This window comes from Canis aureus, chromosome 6 (assembly GCF_053574225.1).
Source record: "Canis aureus isolate CA01 chromosome 6, VMU_Caureus_v.1.0, whole genome shotgun sequence".
Classification (NCBI taxonomy): domain Eukaryota; kingdom Metazoa; phylum Chordata; class Mammalia; order Carnivora; family Canidae; genus Canis; species Canis aureus.
In genome coordinates, this window is record NC_135616.1 from 11,602,551 (window position 1) to 11,622,307 (window position 19,757).

Sequence of the window (19,757 nt, forward strand, 5' to 3'; positions counted from 1 at the left end):
GGTATCAAAACTTTAAGCATTAAGAGAAAGTTTACAGATATCTGTAATTTATTTTGAATTTAAAAAATTAAAAACCTGAACTGATGATTAATAGGATAGATAACATGAGAAACCAATGGTCAATGGTAGAAAGTTGTTATAAGTATCTGGATACTCACTGAAGAATTTAAACTTTTCTGTAAGTTTGGAAATGTTTATCAAATGCTGAGGAAAAGAACAGTGCTGAGGAAATACTCAGATTCAGGTTGTGGACCTTTCTGCAACTAGCCTGAAATCCACAAAAACAACAACAGCAACAACAAAAACCAGTATCGTTAAAGACACAAATGTGACAAATTATTGTAGAATAAAGGAATCCAGAGAGATATGACAAAAGGGGAAAAACCTGATTATGGACATTTTATATTTTGAATCAAGGATAAATTTCTCAGATATGATAGTCGTATTATGGTTGAGAATGTCCTTGTGAAGAAGATAATTTCAAATGATTTAGGAAGAGAATGTGTACGTGCATCTAGATAGACGATAACAAATGTGACAAAACATTAACAACTAATAAATTTGGCGAAGGACATATGCTTCCTAATATTGCTCTTTCAACTTGTTAGCTTTAACTTTTTCCATATAAAATGGGTGGGAGGAAGGGTAGTAGCAAGGTGAGTGAGATCATAAAGAATACTGGCAAATTAGAACTCTCACTTCATTTCCTCCTATTCTCCCCTTCATATACCACACTTGTCTCCTTCCTCAGTCTCAAACAGAACAAGCTGATCATAATTTCAGAGTCTGTCTTTCCTGGTGTTCTCTCTATTTAGGGTACTCTTCCTCCAGATCTTTGGCTGTTTTCTCCTAATTATTCAAGCCTCAATTCAAATGCAATCTCAAAGAGACCCTCATCTACCTTAAAAGATGTCCATCAGGCTCTAACATATCATCTGATATTATCTTAACAGCAATAATCCATAACTGGCATGCTTATAAATTTTTTGTGTTTGTTTTTCTCTACAACGTAAGAGACAGGTCAGCAGACTCAGCTGTTTTATAATTTTAGGCTTTCCTTTCTTTTCTTCCATAGCCTATATCCTATGACATCCACCTTTGTACCAGTAAAAACTTAACTGGAAACAGAAAAGCAACTGGTAATTTTTTCCATAGGAGTAGAAGTTAGGGGAGTGAGGAGAAGCATGTGAAATTAACAGAAATCAGAGTGGGTATGTCAAAGGACTGACACCAGACTCAAAGGCAGTATGGGTATATAATAGCTACAACAGCGGATGGTTAACTAACCTAATACCTAAAAACCTAGGACGAAAGCAACAGCAAGCTTCTTATCAAAAATTAAAATTTCCCTAACATTAAAGTTTAAAGGTTTAGGCTGTGCTAAGACCTAGAGAAAAATCAAAGTCCATGTCCCATTAATTCGGTTAAGATTAACATTATAAATAGCACTTCTTTATCTTCCATTTCATTTAAGACATTTTTCTAAGCTGCCAATCTACCACCTGATAATTTCTACTACATGCTAACTTCTATCCTAAGGCTATAAAAGACAGTGGTCTTTGCCTTCTCTATGGATATTTTATAAATCCTTAAAGTGGCACATACTTGCGAATATAATGAAAAAGAATGGCTGTAGAAGTTTGAAGCTAAGAATAAGAGAGTAGTAACTAATATAATAGCTTATATAGCTTATATTTACTGATGTCTTACTATACCCTATCCTAAGGATTTCATACAATGTAAGAATTCATTCATGTGGTTTACACAAAACCTTATGAGGTATTATCCACATTTTACAGATATGTAAACTGAAACTCAGAGAAGTAAAATACCTTAACCAATGTCACAGAATTATTAAGGCTAGATTCAAACCAGGCCAAATGATTTCAGAGCCCTTCTTCATTATAGTGCCTCTTACTATGACATTGTAAGTCTTTACAAATTCGATAAAAACTCTGGGTGGGCAGCCCCGGTGGCCCAGCAGTTTAGCGCTTGCCTTTGGCCCAGGGCGTGATCCTGAGGCCCCAGGATCGAGTCCCACATCGGGCTCCCTGCATGGAGCCTGCTTCTGCCTCTGCCTGTGTCTCTGCCTCTCTCTCTCTCTCTCTCTCATGAATAAATAAAATCTGAAAGAAAGAGAAAGAAAGAAAGAAAGAAAGAAAGAAAGAAAGAAAGAAAGAAAGAAAGAAAGAAAGAAAGAAAGCCACCTCTTAAAAAAAAAAACAAAGAAAAAAACTCTGTGGGTGTTGAAATTACAGAAACAAGAAGGCATATGTGCTAACTATATTAATTTTTAACTTTGTTAAGATTAATCCTTAAATTTGGGTGATTCTCTTTAACATAATAAAGAGCTAAACAAGACATAAACAAATATTGCTTAATAAGAATACCAACATATTCTTCCAAAGTATGTTACCTGAAGTACATGACATAGCTAAAAACAGCTCTCACTGGAATTCAGTTAATATCCCAAAGACCTGAATCTTTATATTCCTCACAACTTCCAGTATATTTTATTTCCTCTATGGCATCCTCATTCAGGTACTTTCTACAAGCATATTCTGATACAAAACTTCTGACTAGACTCTATTCCCTAACAGCTATGAATATTCTATAAAGCAGAGCTCTGAATGGTGCCTGGGTGGCTCAGTTGGTTGAGTCCCCAACTCTAGATTTCGGTTCAGGTCATGGTCTCAGGGTCATGGGATTGAGCCCTGTATTGGGCTCTGCACTCAGTGCAGTCTATTTGTCCCTCTCCCTCTGCTCCTCTCCCCACTTTCTCTCTCAAATAAATAAAATCTTTAAAAAAAGAAGAAAAAGAAAAGCAACAGAGAGGTCAAGAGAACAAACGTGGTTCATTTAGACACTTTGCAAGTGGCATCAGATGATTTCTAAAGCTTAGTTTAAAACCATCCTAGGTAGCCCAGGTAGCTCAGCAGCTTAGCGCTGCCTTCTGCCCAGGGCGTGATCCTGGAGACCTGGGATCAAGTCCCACATCGGGCTCCCTGCATGCAGCCTATTTCTCCCATTGCCCCCCACCCCCTCTCTGTCTCTCATGAATAAATAAATAGAATTAAAAAATAAAATAAAAAAATAAAACCATCCTACTGGGAGCCTGGGTGGTTCAGGGGTTGTGTGTCTGCCTTTGGCTCAGGTCATGATCCTGGGGTCCTGGGATCAAGTCCTGCATCGGGCTCCCCATAGGGAGCCTGCTTCTCCCTCTGCCTATGTCTCTGTGTCTCTCATGGATAATTAAAATCTTTAAAAAAAAATTAAAAAATAAAACCATCCTACTGCTCTAGGAGCCAAACAGCTCTCATCAAACTTTAGTAAGGGGGAAAGTTCCAAAGTACTTAAGATATCATGATAACCCCTACGTATCTTAGGAAATGCAAAAAGAATTGGAAGAACATAATATTATGTAGTTTTGACTGTCTCTATCGATAATAAACATATTATGTAAAAAAAATCTAAGTATATGTGGTGATAATATATATACTGATAATGTCAACCTCCAACACACCATGTACAACTAAAGAAATATTAAGAGTTCTTATAAGCCCTTATTAAAATTCCCAGTTGCCCATCAAAAAGTGAGTAAAGTTTTCTAACCTTTCAAAGTCACCTTGCCTTGTGAATTTTGACAACCTATACACGGCCCAGTTGTTAAGCTGTTTAGAGGTCATTCCTCTTCCATTATCTATCACTGCAACAGCGGGTTTTCCTTGTGTTTCATCAAAAAGCTGCAAAATAAGTTCAAAAAGACAGGAAAAGTCAAATCATTATCAAAAATATATAAAGTTAAAAATTAAAGAATTAAATGGGCTCACTCATACACTGCTGGTGTAAGTGTAAATGTATTACAATTTACTAAAAGATACTATATAAATCAAAGGCCTTAGAATTCTTCATGTCCTTTAATCCAGAAATTCAATTTCTTAGATTTTAGCTTAAGGAACTAATTAGAGACATATACAAAGACCTATAAGGATGTTCATGCCAGCATTGCTTACAATGACAAAAATGTAGAAAAAAAATCTAAATCTTCAACAAAATATACATAATTTATAATACAGTCAACAAATTAAACTATAGCAATGGAACATTACACTGCAGAATATTCATGATAGGGCAGCCCAGGTGGCTGAGCAGTTTAGCACCGCCTTCAGCCCAGGGCGTGATCCTGGAGACCCGGGATCGAGTCCCACGTTGGACTTCCTGCATGGAGCCTGCTTCTCCCTCTGCCTGTGTCTCTGCCTCTCTTTCTCTCTGTGTCTCTCATGAATAAATAAATAAAATCTTAAAAAAAAAAAAGAATATTCATGATATGGCAAATGTCTATATTGTAACGCCAAGGGAAGGTAGATCACAAAAAAACCAAAATGTACCCTATGATCACACATACATGTATACATATTTATAGAAAAAAGGGCACATAAAAATTTTAATATTGAAAAGACATCAGATAATTATTTCTATTTTTAGTTTTCTAATTTCTACAACCAACTTGTAGTACTTTTATAAAAGGGAAAGTTAAATTTCTTTATAGTATTATTATCTTACCAATTTGATCTGTATTCTTCTAATACCAGTGTTTCTAGAAGTAGCAGACAATGAATTGTCAATTAATTCTGCAAGAGCAAATGCTGGAAGACAATAAGAAGACATTACTGCTTAACTTTTCCTTCCCAAACACTTCACTTAAAAGTTCAAAGTAGAAGAAACTCTGAAGTACCTTAAGACATCACTTTTATTTTCCAAAGAGCTAGAATTAAAGTATTATCCTGATCCTAATGATATAATACAAAATAAAGGCATCATCACCAATCACCACCAGCATAAAAAAGCAGTCATCAACCAGTACTTGTAAGGTACTACACGGCATGAGTCAGCCAGCCATGATTCCTGGCTTCAAGGAGTTTATAATCTAAAGACAGACATACAGACAGAAGACAAACAGAAGACCATAACCATAAAATCAAATACTAGTTCGTGGTATGTAATACATCATGCACAAGTCAAAAGTGAACACATTTAGAGATGGGGCGGGGCAGGGGTTGCAAATATAAAGCAACTATAAAAATGTCTATTAAGAACTTATATATAGATATCATATGATTAATGGCAACCTGTCAAATGGCAGGATGTTTCTGACACAAAATTGCTAATTATTTCCTACTACACAACCAACTTGATACTCAACTTATCACTGGCTCTGTATTATTAACTAATATTCTTTCTTTAAGGTCATTACTCAAATTATTTCCTGCTTTTATTTTCTTAAAGAGGAGAACACACCAAATTTATGTCTCTTACTTCTACTGAAGTGTAACCCAACTAACACTGTAATTAATCCATAGAGTAGCACCCCAGCAAGCATTCCACACTCTGAACACTGCTTATAAACTAGAAAGAAGTTACTACAAATCAGATATAAGGATTTGGCCAATGGTAGGTAAGTGTAGAAAATGGGAGAAGAGACATTGTAGGAAATGGGAGGGACACTGTTAAGAAATCGGAGGCAAAAAAGAGTTAAAAGAAATTTGAAGGGAAGAAATTATTAGAATTTGGTATCAACTTAGATATAAAATTAAGCCCCCCCCCCCCCCCCCACACACACAGAAAGAGAAATCCAAGATAGTTTTGAGTCTTTCCTCTAAAAAGACTGGATAAATGGTCACATTTCTCATAAAGGGAAAATTCAGAGAGGAAGAAAAAAAAACATTCCATTTTAGATGTGATACCCTAACATTGTATCAAGCTCAATGAGTAGAAGTGTTCCATAGGGAGGGAGAACAGATACCAGGCTTAAGAGAATAAAAATGGCCAGACTCAAGAATTTTTGCTTCTCTGACAGAATAGTTAAACCTTGGATCAGCACATTAAAAGTATTAAAAAAAGAGCAATGTGACTTGAAATATCCACCATATGGTCACGAATAACCAAAAGCACCATTAAAGGCAAATGAAATAAAAGCAGGGAAAGACCTAGGAATGTAGTGCAAAATCACAGTAATCAAAGGAAGGGGTTAAACAGGGAGATTTTCTGCTTGTTCATATAATGACAACAGGGATGAAAACTGGTACAACAATCTGGAAGGTAATTAATCTACATCAAAAGTCTTAAAAATGAACCTACCTATTGACTCCATGGTTACACATTTAAAAATCTATCCCCAGAGAAAGAATTAAAGATTCATTAAATATGCAAATATTTAAAAACTTATTTTCAAGTATTATTCTAGGAACAGAACAAACAGACAAGAATCCTGTTCTTGTAGAGTTAACCTCCTATTTAGAAAGATGGAAAATGACGAGAAAGATGGAAAATCAATGCAATCATACAATACAATAAAAATGCAATACAATCATAATTAACAAATGGTGGTATATGTAATGGAGAAAAGAGTGAGAGGGGGGAAAAAAGAGATCAAATAACAGTAAAGTCATTGAGGGAACACAGCTGCAATCTTAAGCAGGGTGATCAAGGTTAAATTTTGTTGAGAAGGTAATGGATAAAGAGATAATTATTAAGACTCTGGCTTTTATTCCCAGTGAAATGGGAAGCCATCAGTGTTTTTACTATAGAAGAGTAACATATCTGACTTCACAAACATTATGTGGACAGGTATAAAAAGAGAGATTAATTAAGAGTCTACTATATAATCTAGGTGATGATTCCTCAAGATCAGGTTTTAGAAACAAAAGTGGTAAGAAACTGTCATTTCTATATAGACACTGAAGATAGTGCCAACAGGATTTTCTGACAGACTGAATGAAAAGTATCAGACAAAGAAGAATCAATTTGATTTTTGGCCTAAGCAACTGAAAGAAAAGAACAATAATCAATTTGGATTGGAAAATTATGTGTAGTTAGGATTCAGTGAACCAATCAGGTTCCCATCTTAAGTTAATCTAGTAGAGATACCACATGGGCAGTTGGATAGACAAAATTGGAATTCAGGAGGTAAGTCTGGCATTATTTTCAATATTTGACTAAAAATGAGCATTTCTGGGGTGTCTGGGTGGCTGAGTCAGTTAAGCATCCAACTCTTGATTTTAACCGATGTCATGATCTCAGGGTCATTAGATATAGCCTTGCCGTGAGCTCCACAGCCAGTGTGGAATCTGCTTGAGATTCTCTGTCCCTCTCCCTCTACCCCTTCTCTCGCTCGTATGCTAAGTGGATAAATAAAATCTTAAAAAAAAAGACTACCATTTCTATCACCTCCACTGAGGAGTCATTGCCATAAAGATGGTATTTAGAAGCATAATATTGGACACAATCACTAAGGACCTAAGAGAAGATAAGGGACCAAAGTCTAAGCCATGAGGCACTTCAATTTCTTTTTTTTTTTAATGAACTATTGGGACTTTTTTTTTTTTTTTTTAAATTTATGATAGTCACACAGAGAGAGAGAGAGAGAGGCAGAGACACAGGCAGAGGGAGAAGCAGGCTCCATGCACTGGGAGCCTGACGTGGGATTTGATCCCGGGTCTCCAGGATCACGCCCCGGGCCAAAGACAGTCGCCAAACCGCTGCGCCACCGAGGGATCCCGAGGCACTTCAATATTAAGAAGGTTGAGAAGGCAGAGCAATTAAATCTCAATTAAAGAAAAAGATGGGAAGAACAGAAAGAAGCCAGCCAATGAGGTAGAAACAAAACAGAGTATGGTTTCTCAAAACCTAAGTGAAGATTATTTTATCAAAGAAGAAAAATGATAAACTGTGTCCATACCGTGAGTAAAATGGGAACTGAAAACTGATCACTGGATTTAGCCACCAGTGACCCTCAGAGAGTAAGTACAAGAAAGCAAATAAGAGAGAATGGGAAGTGGAGCATCACTGTTGTTAGTAAATACAATCAACTCTTTTGAGGAATTCTGCTAGAAATAGGAGTAAAAAAACTGGGCAGTAGCTGCTAAAAGAATATGATGTTTTTAAGATGGGAGAAGTAAGATGGGAGCTTTTTTGTATATAAGGAACAGTATCAGGGGCAACAAGTAGACTTCAAATTATGTAGTTCCTCTGCTAGGGTTCAAGCTCTGTAATTTCTCTGCTAGGGTTCAAATCCTGGCTCTAACACTTACTACCAGGGTGGCCTTTCTCAAGCTACCTAAAATCTCTTAGCCTCAAGTTTCTTCTGCAAACTAGGGTCATTATGTAACATTAGTCACCACATAGGATTAAGGATTAAATGATATAATATTCATACAGAACTTGGCAAAGCGGCTGATAATAAAACCAGTACTTAAGGTGAGGATGTGTACAGTTTAGACAAAAAATATTCAGTCATGTTTAACAACAAAAAAGACTAAAAACAACCTAAATGTCTCAAAGAACACTGTTCAAAGAAATTTCTATTATATAGTTTGTAAACACTAAAAACAAATATACATTGACATATATTTAAGCATTTAAGCTATTCATTTTATTTTAAACAAAAAAGTAGACTAAAGAAATATGCTCCATATAAAACCATTAAAAGTGAAAAAAACATTTAAGAAGGTTTAAAATGATAAACACCAAAAGTGTAAGTGGTGGTTCTATCTGGGTGGTAGAGATATGATGTTCTTTAATGTTCTTTCTGCTTATCTAATTTCCTACAAACTATAATGCATATACTGTAAAAAAATATTTTTAATAAGAAAGTTTATAATAAACATTCAACAGTATAAAACATTTTGGCAGGGTCCAGACAGAAAAGATTCTCTAAATCAACTGATTGGTAAAGATCACCAGCAAAGAGTTCAAAGGTAGGATAAAAACTTGTGAGAAGTAAAGGTGGAAAGAAATAATAAAGAAACGGAGACCAGAACACAGACCACTTACTGGTATAGTTCAGCTATACAAGTTTGCAAGGTAAAAAAATATTTTCTCAATTGGGAGACATCTACAGGAGGCCAGGATAGATAAACTGGTGTATACAGAAGATGAAAAGATATATAAGTACATTTCTTTTTTTTTTTTTTATAAGTACATTTCTTATGAGTTAAAATGGAATGGATTATTATACTAGATTAGTTTTAAAGGAGAGGTATCATTACTCTGAAGATGACTTAGAAAAAGAAACATACTGTGATGAAGAAGTTGAAATAAGGAAGTATACAGTGACTGGTTATAATCTTCGAATAAAGTAGAAAGAAAATTTTTAAACAGTGAAGGAATGTGCATGTGGTCAAGGGATAAAAGTCAGCAATAGTTGTTGAAATTAGTATAAATACTTACGCAAAGGATTTTGTCCTTCACTTGCATAATATTCATACATGCCACTTTTAACCAGTGTATCATAGTGAGGTAGGAAGTCAATTCGTTCTTTTGTAGCTGTTAGTAGTAGCTGATTGACTGACTGTAGCAGGTATAGAGTGACTCCATCTTTAACAGTGTCATCTGTAATTAAGAAGTAATATCTTAAAGTGCTACACTAGTGTCAGAAACACAATGAATTTATAATTTTGAATATGCAAATTGTATCCCTAAGATATCTTTAAAGATGGTACATGCAAACCCTCAAACAATGGATCTTTCTATAAATTCAGTTGTGTTTTATTAAGAATAGTAATATTGGAATAGGCCCAAATACTTCCACTCATCTGAAACACTCAATTCTTAGTAAGTTAAACTATCACAGGAAATAATATGATGAACTACATTAGAGTGGCATTAACATGAATGTAGAAGTAGGATTAAATTCAAAAGGAATCACACATGAAAATCTGGCAGATCCTGGGATCTAACTGGATAAAAAAAGATAATGGAAGAATTCAAGTTTGTGAGAATTAACTTCTTGAAGGCCCATGTAAAAGAACTGTGGCCAGGTGTTGCACATCTCATCTTCTGGGGCTGCAGAACTGATAACTATCTATCTATAATCTTGTTTGAAAATATGACCTTGGGGTGCTTGTGTGGCTCAGTCGGCTAAGCATCAGACTCTTGGCTTCAGCTCAGGTCATGATCTCAGGATAGTGAGACCTAGCCCACATCAGGCTCCATGCTCTGTGGGAAGTCGGCTGGAGATTCTCCCCTCTGACCTCTGTTCTTCCTCCCCCTACCCCCAGCAAGCGTGTGCTCTCTAAAATAAATAATCAAAAAAAAAAAAAAAAAGGAAAAAAATATGACGTCTGCACAAACTGTGTGCATATAGTCCGTTTCCCTCTCCATCCCAAGACAGTAACCAAAATTACCAACAGTTTTAGATACTCATTTGAGTAATGAAATCATTATTGTCCTATGATGTACTAGAACATATTTAATATAAAGATATAAAAAAAATATAAAGATATCAATTAAACACTGCTTACCAAAATTATCACAGGTAATTTCTTTCCTACTTGTTGTTGTAATAACAAATTTCTCTTCAGGTGAAATGCCAAGTGTCTACCCAAAATAACAGGAACAAAATCAATTATTACACAAAAAGTAGTATACAAAGGAAATAAATGTTATTCAAGTTTATAAGAATAGGAAAATATTGATAGTATATCATAATCTTGTAAGTTACTACATATGCCTAAGAAATGTTAAGTCTTGGTACCTTAAAATTTTTCCTTTGCATAATTAAGCATAGTTCTATCTATTAATTACCTATTTGTTCATTAGCGTTTTTTTCTGCTAGTCAGATATAGGGCACCTAGGAATGTGATGATTAGGTGGAACATTTTCTAAAGGGTTTTAATATGAACAAGGCCTCCTAGGCAAAAGGCATGCTATTTCATGTCAATACATAAGTAAACTTACTTGAAGCAAATAAGTTTATGTTCATACAGATTAAATATTTAAATACATAAAAACAAAAGTACTGGAAAAAATAGAGGTTAGTATTTTATAACACTAAGGTAAGGACAGCCATGCTATGCAGGATTTTCTGTATTAAAGAATCTTTTTATCTATTATAACCCCTTCCAAAAGAATAACTTTTAAAAATTAAGGCAAATTAGAAATTATGAGAGGGAACTGCAACAAGAGAAAGAGCATCCTTAGGAAGCAAAAAGCCTTCATAAAACAAGATGAAAACCAACAGAGAAAGAGTAATAAGTCACGATCAAAAGGAGAAAATATAAATTAATGACCAATCAACGCAAAAAAACTGAGATTTTAAAACTAATCAAGAAATAAGAATTAGAAAAATGAATTAACATTTTCATTAAAATTTTATATATCTTTAAAATTAAAAGACATGCTCTTTCTAAATTTAAACAACAATGTACAGTTAAGTGAAAGGATCAACTTCTGCTTCAGGTAATGATGAACTAAACTTAGACCAATCTTACCACCAAAGACAACTAAAAAAAAAAAAAAAAAAATCTAGACTAATGATACCCAAATCTTTAATAGCTACACTAAACCTGATTGGTTCCTACTAAAACTAATTAAGGCACCAACTCCTTACTGAACATTAATTGAAGGGAAAAAATAAAGCATTTATCCTGTTTTTTTATACCAACTGTAGTTAAGGGTAACCAAGTGGCTCTACTTGATGAGGCAAAGTTGTTCTTTAGAGAATTCTAGCTAATAAAGAGGAATGACAATCAGAATATTACCTTCGGTAGGTGAACCGTCAGCCCAAACTTTTATTATGGAGGAATCCAGCTGAAACTACCTCAATTCCGCTAATATGATCCTAGCACTGCTAAGGGTGGGGGGAATTGATACGATGTAACATGAAGTACCAGCACCACCTATAAAGTATTCTTTGCTTCCATACCTCAAAGAAGTTGAACCTAAATTTTGTTTATAAAACTTTAAAAAGAAAAAAAAGAAAAAATAAACCTTTAAAAATAACTTGTTTACAGAATATATGGAGATAGAACGAGCTGCACCATAAAGGAGCACAGACAAATCCAAAATGTGCACTATTTAAGAAAAACCTACTTAATTTCTTCAAAAGGCCAACGTCAGGAGAAATAAAGAGATTGAGGGAAGAGGGTTTTGTTCAAACACTCTACATCTTAAGGGACAAAGTGCATAAAAAAACAAATTCAACATTTCAGGACTCTGTTGGAATCTTGATTTAAATAAACCAACTATAAAAAGACATTCTGAGACAGGCTATATCTGAATATGGACTAAGCTATTACAAAATATTTTATGATGTTAATTTTGATGGTATGATCACAGAAATGCATGTGAAATACATAGGAGCAAAGTGAATCATATTCCAGCAAAGAACTGGAATATGACAAAATGATGCTTGTGTGGTAAATACTTGGTAATGGCTGAATATGGACAATGAGTTAATGTGCGTTCATTATACTACTGTCTATATATGTTTGAAGCTTTTTATTAAAAAAAAATTGTAACATAAAATATACTACAACAGACCAGTGGACCCTGAAATAGATCCACATATATATACATGGAGATCGTGGCAAAAAGAATGTAATTAAAACAGCTAATTAACTGCATAAAAATAGGTAAAATAAAATCCCCATCCCAACATATACAAAAAGAAATTCCAAAAGAATTAAAGACACTGAGTAACTCAAAATTTTAGAGGAATACATAGAGGAATAATTTTGAGTAAAGAAAACGATTTCTGAAAATATATAAAAAAGTACAAGCCATAAAGGAAAAAAATAGAAAATATGAAAAGATGCTCATCTTCACTTGTTAGAGCCATTAAAATAACTTATCATTCCCACGAGGCTGGGAAATTTTTAAGTTCTGATACTATATAGGCCTCCATGTAAGGCAGTTGGACTTTAAACACTGCTGAGAAGACTGAAAATCAGTACAACTATATTGAAAAGCAATCCGGAGTAAATACTTTAGTATTTTACTAAATTTAAAGATACCATCTTCCATGCAATTTCATCCTACAGAAATGAAGTTATGGATATAAACTGATGGGGAATAAAACTGTACTTGTTTAATAAATAAAAACTCTTTTTACAGAACTTTTTTTAGGTTTTGTGCAATGAGTCTCTTTTTTAGCTAGTACTACTTTATTACTACAGTGTCCCAATTATTAGATCATGTGCTTATGCATCCCAAAAACAAAATTTGTTCTTAGTTACTGAAAAATTATATGCCAAGCTGAATTAAGATCTACATATACCTGTATTTATATCTAATTATTCCATACAGTCTTCTCCATTAATCTGTTATTATTCAATTAAGATACTAACCTTTTTCTTTACCTATAAATCTAATTTTTCTAAATATTTAAAAGCTTTGATATTTGACAAATACAAATTAAATCTTTTTACATTATACATTATGCTTTTATTCAAGATGGCAAACCTTTCTCCATATATATATATATATATATATAAATTTTTTTTTTTTTTAATTTATGATAGTCACACAGAGAGAGAGAGAGAGGCAGAGACACAGGCAGAGGGAGAAGCAGGCTCCATGCACCAGGAGCCCGACGTGGGATTCGATCCCGGATCTCCAGGATCGTGCCCTGGGCCAAAGGCAGGCGCTAAACCACTGCGTCACCCAGGGATCCCTTTCTCCATATTTTTAGTCTAAATTCTATCTTATCAGACATAAATTAAAGTCTTCCATGTGTCTGTATTAACCTGGTCTTGAATACAGATATACTTCCTCTGCCTTTCCCTGTATGAAAGCAGGATAACACTCTATCTGGGCAAGAGTCTTGATTAGTTTTTTTTTTTTTTTTTTCATATTTATAAGAATACTTTGGTCCCATCTTTTTTGGGGTTAATTGGTAAAACAGATGCAAGAGCTTTTATTTTTTTTATTTTTATTTTTTTAATTTTTATTTATTTATGATAGTCACAGAGAGAGAGAGAGAGGCAGAGACACAGGCAGAGGGAGAAGCAGGCTCCATGCACCGGGAGCCCGACGTGGAATTCGATCTCGGGTCTCCAGGATCGTGCCCTGGGCCAAAGGCAGGCGCTAAACCGCTGCGCCACCCAGGGATCCCTGCAAGTGCTTTTAATGGATAAATGGATTAAGTCAGAAACCATATACTTCAATAAGTTGCTCTGAAACTCTGCAAACTAGCTTTTAATGATTTATCTATCTTTGACATCATAGCCAATGATTTTGTCCCTAAATCACTCACAGACCAGGAACCCCCATAGTGCACTTGAGTGAGAAACCTCTAAAAAAACCCAAAATAACATATATCCTACCTGTGTTAAAGGAAATAAGCAGACGACTTTCCTATCTTTAGGAATGTTGTCCATTTTATCAGGATTTGTAAGGAATCTAGGGAGAAATTTTTCTCATGTCAAAGCTTTGCTTTACTAGCAATTGGAACGTTTTCATTTTACAGACATTGTAGTTTTTATATAAATTATCTGTCCTTTTGTTTTGACCTCTAAAAAACTCAAAGCTGATTTCATGGCTCAGCAATGGCGTAGGATATTATCAAAATATGTTAACTCTCCTCAGGTTACTATTTTATTCCTTCCTACATCTACTTTTATGTTTCTTCCTCTTCTGGAATTTTTTTTTTTTAAGATTTTATTTTTAAGTAATCTCTACATCCAACACGGGGCTCAAGCCCACAACCCCAAGACCAACAGTCACATGCTCTACAGATTGAGCCAGCCAGGTTTGCCCTTCATCTTCTGGAATTTTTAATATATGTACCCTATGTACAAGTTTTTTTTTCCCCCCAAGGAAGAGTGATTCATGTAACTGAACAGCTATAAACCAAGTATTGGGTAAGGCTCCTGCCCTCAAGGAGCATACAGAATTTTTTTTAAGTACAATGGCATAAATGCTAAAGGAGGGGTCACAAGGTATAGTGAAACCATACGACAGAAAAAGTAGGCATTTCCTCAAAAATGGAGACTGAGGGAAAGGTTTGCATACTTGAGGCTTAATGTCTGGATAGATCTTTTTTATTTTTTTAAAGGCTTTATTTATTTGACACAGAGAGAGAGCGAGAGTGAGCACGCGCACACAAGCAGGGGTAGCTGCAGAGGGAGAGGGAGAAGCAGCCTCCCCGCTGAGCAGGGAGCTCATGTGAAGCTTGATCCCAGGACCCCGGGGTCATGACCTGAGCCCAAGGCAGACGCTTGACCGACTGACTACCCAGGTGCCCCATAACGTCCGGATAGATCTTAAGAACCAGTCAAAGGAATCATCTTCTGATCTTCGATTCCCCAAGGCCACAAGGGTTCAGGTGAGTCAACAGCTGCTTATCACGGGTCTAAGGGATTCTTCTAGATCTATTCTTTCCTCCTTTTTCTTTTTTTAAACTCTTTCTTCTTCCTTCCTCTTGATTGCTCCATTTTTTTCCACAAACTGAGCTTTCCCCCAATAACAGTTTGGGATCCATAATACTTTCTAGCACTAGCACTACAAACACGTATTGGTTTGAATTCTAATGAAAGACTTTAATTCAATGCACTAGTTTACCTCCCCTCCCCCACACACTTGCATGGAAAACGAAGGCTTTAGTAAACAGTGTGGGCACTGTGGAGGTTTTTTTAATGAAAATAACAAGCTTCAGGATCAAACAGACCTAGATTCTAATCCTAGTTTCACTGCTTAGTAACTGTATAACCTTAGACTTAATTCAGTAATTTAATTCAGTTCTTCATGTAGGAATGGAAACAAGGTTACGGGATTAGGTTACATAATTACATAACCTAATGAATGCTTTAAAAAGTAAATTATCTGAAAAAAGTTAGCCTTCCATTTTTTTTCTAATTCTTCCTTCTCACTTTTAATCAAATTTAACCTTTCTCTCTTCCAGCAGGAAGTAGGAAGTAGGAATTAGTCAAAAGAAATATTTTCCTTGGCTTTCAAATTAAAATACTGAAGGAATGAGGCACCTGGGTAGCTTAGTCGGTTAAGTCTCTGCCTTCAGCTCAGGTCCTGATCATGGGGTCCTGGGATCAAGGCCCACATTTAGCTCCCTGCTCAGTATGAAGTCGGTTTCTCCCTTCTTTCTCCCAGGCTCATGCTCACTTGCATGCTCTCTCTCAATTAAATAAACTCTTTAGAAATACTAAAGGAATGAAATATATGTTCCCTATTACAACTTCATTTGAGGCAAAGCGGTATAACAGAAAGACTATGGTTCTGAATTTGAATCCTAATTTGAGACTGTACTACTATCTATTTGACTTAAATGAGTCACCCACCTCCAAAAGTGAGTTTCCACTTCTGTAATAATACTTCCCCTATCTCACAGTGAGATTTCTCACGGGAGAACTTCTTTCTAGAGGGAGGGTAAATTAATACAACCTTTTTTGAAAACCAATCTGAAAATACCTATCAAGAGCTTTAAAAATATTCCTGACCTTCGAGGAATTTCACTTCCAGAAGGCTAAACTAAAGAAAAATAAAAGACATAAAAGACTATGTATTCAAAGATATTTATGGCATTACCTAAAATTGAAAGTAATGTAAATGTCACAAAAAAGAAGGGACTTGGGGGGGATCCCTGGGTGGCTCAGCAGTTTAGCGCGCCTGCCTTCCGCCTAGGGTGTGATCCTGGAGACCTGGGATCGAGTCCCGCATCGGGCTCCCTGCATGGAGCCTGCTTCTCCTTCTGCCTGTGTCTCTGCATGTTTCTGCGCACGAGCGCGCGCGCGCGCGCGTGTGTGTGTGTGTGTGTGTGTGTCATGAATATATAAAATCTTTAAAAAAAAAAAAAAAAGAAGGGAGGGATCCCTGGGTGGCTCAGCGGTTTGGCGCCTGCCGTTGGCCCAGGGCAGATCCTGGAGACCCGGGATCGAGTCCCACGTCGGGCTCCCGGTGCATGGAGCCTGCTTCTCCCTCTGCCTGTGTCTCTGCCTCTCTCTCTCTCTCTCTGTGACATACATACATACATACATACATAAATAAATAAATAAATAAATAAATAATAAATAAATGGATTTAGCTATGTAAAGTGGTACTCAACAACCATTTCAAACTTTGATTATGAAGACTTGCATTAAAATAGAAAACCAACAATATTAATATACATATAAATATGCATTACAGCTACAAAAAAAAAATTGGGGTAAGTACCCACAAAGAAATAACCCTAAGTGCTACCAGTAGTTATAAACTTTACCGTGAAGAAAAGGTTTACTTTTCCCCCTATAGTTCCACATTTTCTTTAATGTGATCTTTTTAACAATAAAAATAATAAAGAGTTTCCCTTTTTTTGGGGTAAGGTTTTGAACGGAAAACAGTCATCACAAAAGAGGCGCATTCATGCATTCGGTTTTCATATGTACACGGGAATCCGCTATATTCAGGCATAGAATGATTTCACTCTTTAAACACTTTTCACTCAAACATTCATTCTCATTTCAACATTTACCACGTGCCAGGCACAGTTCTAGACATTGGGAATACAGCTGTGAACGAAGTAAAATCCTTACTTGTCAAGTCCCTTTTATTATATGGGTCTCGGTTTCAATTATTTCAGCAACTACAGAGTTCCGTGTCTAGAACAGTCCTAAATCATGAGCGTCACCAAGTTAAAACAATGCTTCAGACAAAGGTCTCTTTCCTTGGAAGCTAAGTGTTCCTTGTCGCTTAAAAGGCACTTCATGTGGTTAAGGATGCAGAAGGACTACCACCCTTCTTTAAAGCTCAGGCACCATCACCACCTCCTCCCTATAAAATTCTTCGCAGTTCAAAGTAGCTCTTCCTACACCGTCATCGTTAATTTTTGAAGCAAACTAAGTGGAGATACATGTATCACAGATGTGTATAGTAGTGTCTACACACACACACACACTCAGGCTTACACACCATTCTTTGGTGTTCCACAGACACCTGTCGAGTTAGTTCTAAAACTCTCCTAGGGCCAAGGCTTCAGAAAAAGCAGAAGGGCAGCTCCACCTGCCAAGCGGACTCGGACAAGTGTTCTCACTACGGAAGGACCCTGCCGGGGCCGGCCCACAAGACCTCCCTGACAGGACGACCCGGGAAATTACGGTATCATTTCAGGAACCTGAGGTAAATGGACTGCAGGAATTTCAGAACTCTGAACCATCGCCCGTCCTCCTAACAGAGCCATCGGGTTCTAAGTCTGCGCTCTTTATTTTCTGAAAAGTTGCACGCGAAGAGACCCAAGCGGCGTTCCCTACTGGAAGATGAGTTTAGAGTACTAAGGCCTTAGGGTGCTAAGGTCGCCACCGGCCAGTTACGGTATGGACTCCTCGGCAGCGAGAACCACCCCCCACACCCCGACCCGGGAAAAGGGCAGGGGGAGGCCCACGGGGACGCTGGCTCTGCGCTCCCAGGCCGAGGCTAGGACCGGCCCGAGGCTTCCAGCCGCCGGGCCAGGGGCATGGCGGGCACCCGGGAGAGCGACGCCAAGGCCGCAGAACTAGGGCCAGGTGACAGGTTTATTGCCCTTGGTGAGCAACTTGAGCGTCCCGTCACCCCTCCCAACCCAAACTCCACCCGCGCATCCTTCCTCGGCCCCTTCGTGTACCTGACACACAGAGGCGCGGAACCTTGAGTAGTCCGAGCGCTCCTCGACCTGCAGCACCCGGTCCCCGAGCTCGGACTCCTTCTCGCGCCGGTCAAACAAGTACACCGTCCTGCAGCCGTCGCCTCCGCCGTCCTCGCCAGTCCCCGCGGAGGGCCCGCCGCCGCCGCCGCCGCCGCCGCCGCCGCCGCCGGCCGCTGCCATATTGGGGGAAAGGAGAAAAACACAGCAGCGCCGGCGCCTACCGCGGCCGGGCTCAGGGCCGAGGTGCAGACTCCGCGCGGCGCCCTCGGCTCCAGCCCCCGGGGCGGTGCGAGGCCTCTAGCCCGGCGCGCTGCAGCTCCTCCCTCAGCGGCGGAGGCGGCGGCCGAGCAGCGGCAGGCGCGAGGATCACCCGGGAACCGATTCAAACGAGCTCCTGCTCCCGCACACGTCACTTCCGCGGCCCGTCGCTCCCGGGGCCGAGGGGGCGCGCGGCGCGCTCTCCGCAGGGCCGGGACCCGCGCCGGCCGCCTCCCACGCGAGACTCGCCGCGCCACCCGCCACCAGGGCCGCCGCCCGGGACAGTGGCGCCGGAGGAAGAGGGTCGGCCCGCGCCGCCGAGGAGGCGGGGCGAATCCGGCAGCCCGCGCGGGCGGGGCGGGGCCTCGGCGCCCGCCGCCCAGGGCCCGCCCCTCCGGCCCTCGAGAAGTCGCGCGGGGAGCGCGGTTCCTTCCGGGCGCCTGCGCTCTGGGGGGCGACCCGAACCCCGGGGGGCAGAGCGGGCGCCGCGCCCGCGGCGGGGGCCGGCCGAGCGGCTGTGCGGTGTCGGCCGGGAGGGTCCTGGCACCTTCCAGCCGCCGCGGGACCCCGAGCGAGTCCGCCTGGCCTCGAGCTGCCGGCGCCGCGGCGCGGGGGTCGGGCCGGGCCGGGCCGGGCACGCTGCCTCCGCGCCCGGGTCGCGGGAAGGCGGCGGCGGGAGCTGCGGGCGGGCCTCGCCGGGTGGGGTTTCCTCCGTAGCGAGCACGTGTGTCCCCACGCGGAGAAAACAGACGCCCGGACACCCTGCGCCGCCTCTTTCACCTCATTTGCTAGTGATTTTTTTGTGGTTTCCAATGTGGGCCAGTGAGACAAAGCTCGTCCCTGAGAACGTCGTAGCCAAGATGTTGTGACGTCACGGGGGCCTCCCAGGGTGCTGGAGTATCTCTGTGTCGGAACCTTCTCGCCCCATTGACCTGACCTCACCCGCTGCCCTGTTGCTAAAAATTGTGGACCAGAACGCCGCCCAAGGGTTAAGTTAGAGAGCTCTAGCAAAACACTTAACATACAGTACCCCCTTTTCGGCCAAAGCCTTTATTGCGTTTCATTAAATGGCCTTACCGCGGGCATGTAGGGCCTTAGCTAAATCGTC

General features: G+C 39.1%; 1 protein-coding gene across 11 annotated transcripts in view; it reads right to left on the reverse strand.

Annotated features, from left to right (window-relative positions):
- SMCHD1 (structural maintenance of chromosomes flexible hinge domain containing 1) overlaps nucleotides 1–18,856 on the reverse strand; it is a 146,357-nt gene extending 127,501 nt beyond the window's left edge. For 5 of the 11 annotated variants that reach the window (XR_013381228.1, XR_013381227.1, XR_013381226.1 and 2 more), the window contains exons 1-5: nucleotides 18,371–18,836; nucleotides 10,302–10,377; nucleotides 9,229–9,390; nucleotides 4,564–4,646; nucleotides 3,613–3,743 (exon numbers count right to left, since the gene is read on the reverse strand). Coding sequence is in view for 5 of the 11 variants with exons in the window: in XM_077900180.1 (XP_077756306.1) it covers nucleotides 3,613–3,743; nucleotides 4,564–4,646; nucleotides 9,229–9,390; nucleotides 10,302–10,377; nucleotides 18,371–18,571 (653 nt within the window). In the remaining 6 variants the exon portion in view is untranslated. Of the gene's footprint in view, nucleotides 1–3,612; nucleotides 3,744–4,563; nucleotides 4,647–9,228; nucleotides 9,391–10,301; nucleotides 10,378–18,370 lie in introns of all 11 variants that reach the window. The other 6 variants (XR_013381230.1, XR_013381229.1, XM_077900179.1 and 3 more) reach the window with 4 other exon arrangements.
- Between the last annotated feature and the right edge of the window lie 901 nt (nucleotides 18,857–19,757).